Source organism: Procambarus clarkii, chromosome 7 (assembly GCF_040958095.1).
Source record: "Procambarus clarkii isolate CNS0578487 chromosome 7, FALCON_Pclarkii_2.0, whole genome shotgun sequence".
In the NCBI taxonomy this organism is placed as follows: domain Eukaryota; kingdom Metazoa; phylum Arthropoda; class Malacostraca; order Decapoda; family Cambaridae; genus Procambarus; species Procambarus clarkii.
This window is the reverse complement of record NC_091156.1, coordinates 17,562,820-17,575,265: the sequence shown is the minus strand read 5'-3', so window position 1 is coordinate 17,575,265 and position 12,446 is coordinate 17,562,820. Positions and strand designations below refer to the sequence as shown.

The window sequence follows — 12,446 nt, the reverse complement described above, 5'->3', positions numbered from 1 at the left end:
ATCAGTAGTATTTTTGTATTGCTACACCTGCATGTAGATAGATACTCTAATTGGTGTATCTGGTGAGTTGTTGTGTTCATATTGCAGTATGTTGTATGTGGTACGTTGTTTGTGGACAGTGTATAATATGATCCTGTGTAACCCATCCTCCTGTTTGGAAAGTATTTTCTGTAACTATGTACACCATAGTACATATGCAGGTGATGAGTCTCAATAACGGGGCTAAAGTATGTTGACCAGACCACACACTAGAAGGTGAAGGGACGACGACGTTTCGGTCCGTCCCGGACCATTCTCAAGTCGATTGAGAATGGTCCAGGACGGTCCATGGTTCAAATGGTCCAAATGGAGAATGGTCCAAATCCACTTGAGAATGGTCCAGGACGGACCGAAACGTCGTCGTCCCTTCACCTTCTACTGTGTGGTCTGGTCACCATAGTACATACATTGACATTAGCGGCAATTATATAGTAGAATTTGGTTCTATTCACTTTATAGTCCATAAAAATAAAGCTAAAAAACAAACGTAAATATTTCTAGGCCTAGTATAGCACACATATGTATCCGATGCTTTATTACGCCTCAGATAATGTGTTTTAGGCCTGGGAAGGTTAAGTTAGTTTAGGTTGTCTTTGCAACATAAATATAAAACCATTTCCGGTTCATCCAAATTCAGTAGTGACAATTTCTACTTTCTAATGTGATTACCTGTGTGTGGTTATAGGAATAGAACTGTATTCATGTCCCATGGTCTATGTCATACTGTATTTTTAAAGTTCCTAATTGTTTTTAAACATTTGTTTGTATAAGTGTGTGTGTCCATGTACATTATGTATATGGACTCCTTAGTCTGACAACTCATTGCATCACCATGTGTTATATATAGTGTGAACGTTAAATAAGGCTGTGGGGTATATTTATAATGCTTATTTCAGAAGCATCTTGCTACACATGCACAACTAATTTTACAATTCAAAGTATTTTTGTTATACTGTATAGGTATCTCAAACCATGCATACCATGTATCCTGAGATTCCCCTCACATACCACCTCTCTTTAAATGCCAGGTATCTTCTGAGGGTGGGGGTTGTGAGCTGTGCAGGACAGAGGCGCTAGGCTACCCAAAAGCATGGCAACGCTCCTATTACATTGTGCTAACATAAGCACACTTTCCCAAACACAAGTCAACATGCAAACAATAACAATGACTGACAATAAAATGAAAATAAAGTAAATTAAAGTAAATGAAAATGTCAGTAACTATAGGCAAGTCCTCTTAGTTGTTCCTCAGAGCTGAAGCACTGGTATTATAGGGCCAATACCATCTTTCCAGGGGCATGAGTCTTGCCAGAATTTTGAGGGGACCCCCCAGAAGAGGGGGGGTCCCAGCTGGTCATTATTCCCAGCACTTTATTTTTATTAATCTGGATGTAGACTCAAAGAATATTAAAGACACAGGTTAAATAATAACAGTGGTATATTATCATAATGATTCAAACTAAGATGAATATCGGTGCCAACACGTGGCCAGGAGGAGGAGGAGGACAGTCATCTGATTTAGTCAGTCGGTGGCTGAGGTGGCTGATGTTCTGTAGAAGAGCAAAGTGTTAATGGCAGATAGAACTAGAGCTTCTTTGGAGAGTGAATGTTCAACTACAGCAGCAGGGAAAGCATTATGAGCTGTTAACCTAGGAGCACAAGTGTGTGCATTGTGAAGCTGGGTAGTTACTGCAATACTCATCCATTGTGTGATACATCAGAGAATCTTGGACTCTTGCAAGACAATATATTGCACAACCTGTGCTGTGCAATCCTCCACACTGACATTTCCATCATTATTGTCTGCAATGTTGTAAACATGTGCTGTGGCCTGAATTTTGGGCAGGAATCTGTGGGTGAAAAGAAATGCCCAGTCATGGTGCTAGATGGAGAGTTAGGAACTGTTGCTTAGGGTAAAAACTTGAAGAAGCATCTGGACAGGACAGGTACAGCTGAAATTGCATAAACGTGTTCCACATTCACACAGTTTATTGAAATGACTACAGTTCTTACACACCGAGACAACAGTCAATATTGATGGTCTTTAAAAGGTCGCCTTAGTATAGTTGATATGGCTGATAAACGGCACAAATCCTGTGGGTGTGATGATCCAGGTTATGTAGGTCTGGTGTGTAAACAGATGGATGGTACTTAATCTTAGCATGATGATTTTGTCATTGAAAGCCTGGCATTGTCACAGTATTCTATGTATCCCAGCTGAGGATAGCTACCAAAAAGCAACCCAGAATGGGGCATCTTGTTACACAACACATTAGTTTTCTATTATATTGTTTGTTTCTAAACAAATGCATGACATGGTTAATTCTTAAGTACTAATGAGATTAAAAATATTTGATAGAGCCCTAAATAGATTTTTGGTTTGGTTTATATGAAATATATATTAATATTTTTCATTGGATAATGTTGCGTACCTTCCTTTGCTTTTCCACGCTTACCTTAATGCAGCAGACAAAAACGGCTGCAACTCCCACCACAGTGCAGACTCCTGACTCGGCTAATCTCAAAGTCAATCAGGTATTAATGTTGATAATTGTACTTCTCTAGTAACTTCCACATGAGGCTTAAAAGTTTGACAATGAATTTATGAATGCAACTCATTGTATTTGTATAGTTGACAATCTCAAAAGTACATTTCCCCCCTTTCATCAGTTTGCAAGGTGATGCATGTAGTCTGGAAATGCATTTTATCACAATAACATGTTTGTGTTTAACATGAGTCAATGTTTTACTAACAGTATGACTGCATCTTTATTGAAATTTTCAAAATGCAATTTGATATTGATCTCAAAATTCTTGAGTGTTGGTAAGCTTTAATTTTTTCTTCAAGTGATGCACCCCTTTCCTAAAGTCCTATTGAGAATGCTTTTAATTTATTAATGCACCTGAATGCAAGTTGAATTATATAAACCAATATTATATCAAATTTCTGCAAATATTAATTATTTGATCCAATTGTTATAGACCTTGTTATGACTTCTTATATATGTCTGCTCCAGAGCTCCTACTTGTAAACGTTCTGATGATTTTTAGGTATATATTGATCATTATTTCTGGAGGGGGCTGAACGGTGGCTCTGTAGCTAGCTGCACCGAGAATATCTCCACACATGCAGGCGATGAGTCGCAATAACGTGGCTAAAATATGTTGACCAGACCACACACTTTTGACGACGAAACGTCGTCGTCCCTTCGCCTTCTAGTGTGTGGTCTGGTCAATATCTCCACACATACAAGTCACATCAGCCCAAGGTGTCCTTAACCACTGTACCGCACACCTGTTTGAGATGAGTCCTCTGTGCATGTAAAATAAAATATTCCCCCGCAAATTTTTGTTCTTATATTGTTAAAATCCCTTCCCTGAATGGTGAAACATAAGATAACAAGCACTTTGGCTGCAGTGAGCTGAAGAAGATGAGCTAATTCATCACAGCTGGGTGATGTCATAGCTCATCTTCTAGCCCATGCCACAGACTCCTGAAACTGGTCGCGTGGGCGATTCAACACTCAAGTTGTCACAAATATATTTGTGTCCATTTTTAATACATTTTATTGCTTTATTTTTTTCTTATGCACATGAATGTAATTGGCAATATTTACAGAGTAGAAAGTTCATAATATTCTAAGGAGCCGTGATAATTGTGTCATTAATGTGTCCAATAAAAATGTTTATTGTCACATTATTACTTGTTCAATATTTAATTTGTAAACACTACACTTTCACACACTGTATTACACATTTGGAACTTTGCAAATGAGTGATAATCACTCAAGCAGTCCATATAGTACAAGGCAACTTTGTATTCAACACACCAAGTACTCACAGATTTTTGCTTCCTATTTATTCATTCTGAGTTTTTCAAACATCACTCTCACATATACATTTTCCAGATTTTATTGTACCTAGTATGTAACCAATCTTGTGCAGTACAAGGGCATCTTTGCAAGCCAGTCTGTTGGGAGCAGTGTAAGGCATTGTTGGTTATCTTGAGATGATTTTGGGGATTTTTAGTGTCCCCGCGGCCCGGTCCTCGACCAGGCCCCCACCCCCAGGAAGCAGCCCGTGACAGCTGACTAACACCCAGGTACCTATTTACTGCTAGGTAACAGGGGCATAGGGTGAAAGAAACTCTGCCCATTGTTTCTCGCCGGTGCCTGGGATCGAACCCAGGACCACAGGATCACAAATCCAGCGTGCTGTCCGCTCGGCTCCCAAAGGTTTGGTGGATAAACCTTTGTCACAACACAGCCTTTCTGGCCAAACTTTTCAAGTAATTGTGACAAGAGAGCAAGACTTAAATTACGGATTGGTGGTTTCTTGCCCGATTTCACCAAATACATACCGTAACAGCTCAGCACAGTTATGTCCGCAAGATGAAAGAACAATTTCTTGGTCAACTTTATACTTTTTCAAACACATTCGATAATACTAACCATCAGTACAGTATCACAATATTCTACCAATCTCATATTTATATTGTAGACCACGACACAATCTGGTTTACTGTATACAGTACAATTTTCCTTGTGTTGTAAATTTCACTTTGCCACTGTCTATTTCAACAGCGTGAATAGTTGACACTATATTCACTTTGTGTCTGTCTATTTTATGTACTGATGAAATCTTATTGCTTTTTCTCAGCTGAAAATAACCCACTGCAATACCAATAACAAACACTGGCATTTCTCTTCTATGTGGCTTTACTGTGCCACAGACTCCTGTGGCACAGTAAAGTTCAAGCATAAACATAGCTAGCAAGGGGCTTGTATAATAATTGTCAGTGTACAGAATGTGCCTAGTGTTTAACAGTGGTTCCATGAGTGTCTTGATCATGGGAATATAATATCACATCACTGGTCTGGTTTCACAGTCATACAACACAAAGAATTTCAGTCCAAACCTGTGCCATTTCGATGATATATATTGCTTGAAAGCGAGATGGCCCCTGAAAAGAACTAGTGATTTGTCAATCACTACATTCTGGCCTGGTACAGAGAGATCTTGGAACTTTCATCTCACATCACTGAACACTTCATTCACTTTTCACAGTCTATTGCATCAATCCACATTATCATTGTTTGCAAATAGTAAGCACCTTAGAAATAACAGGAATGTGTTTTGTGACTCATCTTTATTGAAATTTTGGGTTTGGTTGAAAATGATAATGTTATTATCATGTACAGTGCAAGAAACACATACATTTCAGACACAGTTGTCTCTTTCAACATGTTACACATGAAGCTGGTAATTAGCCATAAGTTGCACTACATAGCAGTTTTGTCACCAAGATGTTTCTTGTATGGCTCATCAAAATAAGTCATAAAATATTTTCACTCAAATCATCACCAATATATGGCTAAATCTCTGTAACACCAACATCCATATCATTAAATGTTGGTATTTCTGGTACAAAATTGTTACAAATTTCTCTCACAAATACACCCATGCTGCTTGTGCTGGTATCACCACCATGACCACTATCAGCATGGGTGCCAACATAACAGTTCAGTTTTCTTGAACTAAAACTCTGTTGGCCTGGAGATAGTTTTCCTACGTTGTATAGTAGGCCGACCACAAAAACTTGAAAAGGCCGCCACACTGTTGTTAGTGTCCTCATGGCTGGAGAGAGACCAGCACTTGGCAGGGCATGCTGCTGAGACAGCAAATCCTCGTCTAGTAACACCACCACAAGAGCCACTAACACTCGGTTCTTCTATGCTACTTGTTCAAAGTTAGTGTCACTGAATTCAGAAACAGATTTGTCTCCTGCAATATCACGTTGTTCAGAAATGCCAGATGGTACTGGTGGTGGTAATACAGTAATGGCAGGGGTGCTTATTCAGATTGTGTGGCAAGGCTGGCAGTGTACTGTATTATACATACCCCCCTGTATCCTCTTCTTCAGTGTCAGTATCACTCATATCCGATACTTGTGTTAGGTCTTTATTGGGATTTGGGTCATCAACATTATTAGTACGATCCTCTTCAAAGAGTCAAAAAATATGTTTTGAATTCCATCTTCAAACAGTGGTTTTTCAACCACGAGACCCAGAGACTGCGAGCTAGATGCGTGTGCATCAGCCATGGTTGCTCACTTGAATCTGAGCCTATCTGCAGCCATTGGGCATTTTGAAGTTATCTTGAGATGATTTTTGGGGTTTAGCGTTCCCGCGGCCCGGTCCTTGACCAGGCCTCCTTTTTGTTACACCCCCCCAGAAAGCAGCCCGTAGCAGCTGTCTAACTCCAAGGTACCTATTTACTGCTAGGTGAACAGGTGCATCAGAGTGAAAGAAACTCTGCCCATTTCTTTCCACCTCACCGGGGATCGAACCTGTAACCTCAGAACTACGAATCTGAAGCGCTGTCCACTCAGCTGTCAGGCCCCAGCAAATGGTTAGGTTAGGCATGCTGGGAATTTTTTTTTACAAATTTCAGTGCCAGGTCTGAGGCATCCATCTGATACCCAACCTACTTCACTTGAGTTTTGAATCTTACAATATACAAACAAATGTGATATGCTGGTATGCGCATTCCCTTTCCCCATGACAACAGATGGTGTGTGCAGTACACCTAAAAGCCTACCAGAGACTAATAGTTAATACCGACCAGAGACCAGAGTTCAAATCTAGACCCCCCTTACAAAGGTGCAGAAAGTAGGGAATTCATGATCTCTCACTGAAGAAACAAATCCCCAGACAAGAAGCAAAGAAAGACAGGCAACTTCAAGGTTCATAGAAAGTAAACAAACAATCAGCAAACAACTGAAAATGAGTCACCAAGAGATTTTTACAGACGGGGATTTACTATCTGTAAACCTTAGTTGTATATTTAGATTAGCTTCGTGTTTGGGGTTTATTTCTTTGGTGAGGGTGATCATGAATCCCCAACTCCCTGCACCTCTGTGAGGAGATGCCAGGATTTGAACTCTAGTCTGTTAGGCTACTAATGACTTCATATGTTTAAGACTGGGGCTTATGTGACCTACATGTGTTGAGCTAGCAACATTGAGCCACCAAGGAACCCCTCCTGTAGAAACAGGCGTTTCATTATGTTCAATGCTGATTCTTTTGTCGACATTCAAAAAGCTCTTGGTCATAATTGCTCCAGATTTTGAAGTGCATAGGAACTGTATGGTTCCTTTAAAATATATTATTTTGTTTGTTAAGCAGTATATTTTCTGTGTCAGACTCATTTCAAACGCCCCACCATCCAAATAATTCATATACCGTAATGTGAAATCAATTAATTATTTTTAATCCTTATTATTTGTCTTAGGCCTGCTCAGAATGCTGTGTACTTTGGACTTTGAAATATATTTTGTATACTACAAAGTTTCTAATAATATTCTCGTATTGCACAGTGGTGTATTTTCCATTTAGAGTAGAATCTCGCTTGTGTGATCATTGTGGGATTGGGCTTAGCTTACCACATGTGATTTTTTTTGTTTGCAATCTGGTGACTATTAATGACAATAAAACAAATTTGTCCTATGTTAACCTCTTGGGATGTGAATGTATAATTACCTAAAATGTATTTACAAGATGAGAACTACACTTGTGATATAATGTCTGAGGATGCCTCATCCTTTGTCCCACACACTGAATTATCAAGTTGTTAAATCTACTTATAAGGGATGCAGTGATGAGCTTGTAAGTGGCCATGCCTGCCAATAAGTCATGTTAGACACTCTCTAAAAGTCCACTTGGTCGCTTTCCTTGCACTTTGTCATCCCATTTTCACCCCATCCCCTCATTTACTGGAGTGGGAGGTAAGTCATGTATTTGGAGTTCCTGTGCTTCCTCTCAGCCACTTAATAAGAGTTTTGGCTGCATCCGACTATGTCTCTTCTATCTTATCATCAACACTGGTCCCGTTCTTCTAAAAATTCTAGTTAATATAGAGGATCTGATGCACCAGAAACCCAGGCATGTGCCATTCTTTCTTTTGCCATTGCTGTATGCTCCACATTCACTCAGTTCTGGTGGCCAGTGAAGTTCCTCCATCAGCCCTTTTGTAGTTCACCCTAGTGACAGCACAGTGGGTGGGATAACTGAGGGCTTTTGACACACTAAGTTATGGGATGCATAGGTGTACCATGTGGTTTTCTAGGGTTTTTATTGGAAACACCAAAAAAACCCTTATGAACTCTTTGGGATTTGGAACTCCCTTCCCTTCCTGTACCTTAGGGTACCTGCTCAGCCATCTACTCTACTACTACTCCACAATGTCATTTGTAATTTGTTGACAAGAGGCCTGGTCAGAGACTGGGCCATTTAAATACTAATCCCCAAAATCATCAACGGGTAAGAGTTTGGTCGCAGTGATCCCATCTTAGTGGAGGGTGTCTTGCTTCTTCACTACCTCTATGCACGATACCCTGGAACCTTTACCTGTCATGGCTCATCCAGTAAATTCCTTGTCTCTCATTCCGAATGACAACTGCGTCCCAGGTTTGCCATGTAGTTTCATGCAATGATTTGCTCATTTCCTAGAATCTTCATGATGTTTATTGCATATTTTCTTTTAGCTGTGGTTGAGGGATTGGCTGAGGTTTAGAGTGGTGCTTCTCTCATACCAGTTTTGAGTTCTGCCTTTCGGTTTGAACCCGACGGCTGTTAGTCAGGAATCTGGTTTCCTGGTTGACCTTCTCATGCTTCTTAGTCAATTAGCAAAAGACTCTGTTAGTGGTTTGTCAAGTTGTGATGTGGTTGGGGCTGGTCTGGGATATCTTGAAATCTCTATCCCACATTTAGCTCTGATGCAGCTGTGTACCAATCTCCAGCTGGTGCTGGGAAGGTCTCTGCTGCCCTCCCAGGACCTCTGAGCAGTCTGAATTTTGTCCGCATAATTTACCCATTTAGGGGATGTTCAGTTTTTAATAATGTATTCATTTTCTTACGAAAATTGATCTACAAAGAAAATTAAGTTTCTTATTCGTAGTCACATACATAGCTCATTGCATATATTGAATATGCAAATGCTGTAATTTAGTCACTGATGTGCGATGTTATCAGGTGTTACACTGTTCTCATAATATGAAGGGCTAAAGTAATTTTGTTATGTTTCCATTTAACACTTTCGCGCTCCGTGGAAACTCGCGGTTGACAGGGGGTAGGTGGCCCCTCCATGCGGGTAAGCGCGCGGTGACACCCAAATGTGTATATTCGTTCCAGCTTTATCACCTTAATTCTCGTGCTACGTCGCTCGTTTTGGTATCATTGTGTTCGCAATTAAATTCTCTACAGGTGTGTATAAATATGATGTCCAAAAGCCTAGCGTGACTCCCAACAGCAAAGCGTAAAGTCGGCAAAAACGCACAAAATCAGTAACATGTGCATTCTCGTTCCATTTTTTTACCTTAATTCTCGTGCTACGTCGCTCGTTTTGGTATCATTGTGTTCGCAATTAAATTCCCTACAGATGTGTATGAATAAAATGTACAAAAGGCTGGAGTGCCTCCCCGCAGAAAAGCCTAAAGTTACCCGTGAACGAGCACCATTTTGTACATTGCAACCTAATGTTCAACTCGTTCAATTTGATAACATCAAATTTCGTGCTACGTCGCTCATTTTGGTATCAAATTGTTCGCAATAAAAAGGCGATTATTTTAAAACTAGTCCCAGAATAATAGAGCAATAACTGGATTTTTAACAAATATTTTAATTCTGGACGCTCATCATCACAAATTTATTTATATCTTTCCAGTGTTCTGACATAAATATTTGCGTTACATCTTTCATTTTGGTATCAAATTGTTCGCAATAAAAAGGCGCACATTTTAAAACAAGTCCCAAGATAATAGGACAATAAATAGAATTTTAACAAATATTTTAATATTCAGACCATAGACCTATTTATAATATTTCAAGTGTTTGGACATCAAGTTTCATGTTATATCTTTGATTTTGGTATCAAATTGTGTGCAATCTAAAGGCGCTTATTTTAAAACCACTACCAGATTGATCTGATAAAATTTAAATTTTTAAAAAATATTGTAATGAGTGACTCAGTATTGCGTCGTTGGAACACATTCAGTAGAAAAGTGAGTGACGAATTATTAAGTCTGTGGAACGCGAAAGTGTTAATATACATTTTCTAGACTTGATTATAATAAAATATATTATATATATATAATTTATTTATTTATTGGTTTATGTAATTGGCATATGTGCCTTCACAGAATAGGGAAATGTATTGTACATCTCAAAAGTATTTAAAGAAAGTAATTTAAGAGCTTGAATTATTGCTTGAAGGTAGCCTTAGACTATTTAGGGAGTGATGCATTCTGACTTTAATATCCGTGTTTAAAATTAATTCTTGATAGTGACTTTGCAAATAAATATTGGTGTCATGTGACTAACTTTTGCTTTTATCATTCTTTCAATAATTGGCATTTTGAGTGCTGCTGAAGGGCTGTCGTATGATATTAGATAATACTATTTTCTGGAGGGCTGAACAGTGACTCCCTGTAGCTTTCCACATTAAGATAATTCCACACATAGGAATAGCTCCACACACGAGTCACATTAACCCTAGGAGTTCTAAATAGCCTACTGGAGACCAGTGCTAGAACCTGGCCCCTCAGAGGCACAGGGAGCAGGGCATTGTTATGATCACCCTCACCAAGTAAACATCCAGAAAGTAAGTGAAGGTTCACCGAAAAGAAATGAAACATCAATTAAGTCTGAAAACAATCTACCCAGTTGTCAGTTTGAACCATCCCCCCCCACGCTTCATTACAGCTAACCACTAGCAGGTGGTGCTACCCCCTGTTAGTGGTGCTGCCACTAGTGGTGACATTGGGAGCTGCTGGCTCCCAATGTCAACATTCCTCAGTCCTTTGCCTAATAGTAAATAGTTTGGACTACTTGAGTTACCGGCCTTGCAAATCCAAACTATTTCTAGATAAGTATTGGACATCCCTTGGACTTTGTCTTATGGGGGGCCCACTTGCTTGTGTATCATTTCAAGGTTTAGTGTTTGTTTCATGTGCATGTGCTTACAAGTCTCACTTGTATGTGGACTTTGGTATCTGTCATCATCTATCGTTTAGCTTTGGCATAGCTGCTTTTGTTGGCTTTCAGTGTCGGTACTTCCTTGTGACAGTTTCATAAATTGTCCTGTGCTTTCTTTCACCTCCAGCCTCCTCATTGTCCTCTTGAGCTGTATTGGTGTCTAGATAGGGGCATTAGTTGTTATTTTGTCTTTTCAGTTCTTGGTCGCCCCTTCAGTCATTGATACCTTCTTTAAGGCTTTGTTTTTTATTGGCCGTTGCTTTCAGTTGTAGAGCTGGGGAGCTTCACACTCGCCTCTGAAAATGGGGGGTTTTGTTATTTTGTCCCTGGCAGGTGGTTTCTCCTTCTTTTCTGTTGAAGAATGGAATGTTTGGCTTTCATTGGAGTCCTTTAATATTGATTTACGGTTTGTTTGGCTGGGGTTGGCTCATTTGTTGCCTGATTGCAACTATTCATTGCTACCTGTGCACCACCTAAACTGTTTCAGTGGACATGTTTGTTGATACTTTGTCTCTTGTTCCAAGACTCACTTATCTCGGGTCATCTGCAGTGTCTTTAAACCTAGCCATCATGTGGTCTATCTTCTTGCCCATGTTGTTCCAAAATTTGAGTCTCTGTCTGCTATCTGTTTAATGTCTTGGGTTGATATCAAGACTCGGGGATTCTGGAGGGCTATCAGGGTCTTGACACCCCGTCTTGGTCTCTCCTCTTTGAGGGTTTGATCTTTGCTCTTCTCTGGTATGTCCAGGTTTACTACTACATGGTTAGCACTAAAGGAAGCCACTGTTTGGCCCCTCCAGAAAACTAACAGTGAATTTAATGAAATACTTCTTTCTGGTTGGGTCTTGGTGGCTTCCTAGTCGTCCCTCCCTTCCCCCACCATATACGTCGGTTTGTTATCTTGGGTTGCAGACTGTGAAATGTTGACAAGGTAAACTGACAGCTATGATGGTGCTACCACCTGTTAGTAGTCAGCTTTAGCTAGAGGGGGTTCAAACTGACTACTGGGTGGATTGTTTGTGAAGTCATTTGCCGCTTTGTTCTTTTCTCTCTCAACCTTGAAGTTGTCCGTTTTGCTTCATGTACTTCTGGATGTTTCATAAGTGAGGGAGATCATAACACCCCTGCTCTTTGTGCCTCCGTGAGGGGATCCAGGGTCTGGTCTCTGGTATGCTCTGGAACTCCTAGGGCTGATGGGACTCATGTGTGGAGATCTCTCAGTATAGCTTGCTGCAGGGGGGGGACCACTGGGGCCCAACCAAAAAGAGGCATTTCATTACATGGAATGCTGGTTTTTAAGGTCATGATGTATAGTACTGTAGTTAATCTTGTAAGTGCAGCATCCCTAAATATTTATTTTACTACTCAATTACT

At 39.9% G+C, this 12,446-nt stretch overlaps 1 protein-coding gene across 17 annotated transcripts in view; it reads left to right on the top strand.

Moving 5' to 3' along the window:
• Positions 1-12,446, top strand: part of Dap160 (dynamin associated protein 160) — a 264,887-nt gene that overhangs the window by 82,735 nt on the left and 169,706 nt on the right. For 13 of the 17 annotated variants that reach the window (XR_011224723.1, XM_045747362.2, XM_045747358.2 and 10 more), the window contains one exon: positions 2,506-2,574. The exons of the other annotated variants lie outside the window; for them this stretch is intronic. Coding sequence is in view for 12 of the 13 variants with exons in the window: in XM_045747362.2 (XP_045603318.2) it covers positions 2,506-2,574 (69 nt within the window). In the remaining variant the exon portion in view is untranslated. The remainder of the gene's footprint in view (positions 1-2,505; positions 2,575-12,446) is intronic. 17 annotated transcript variants of the gene reach the window in all.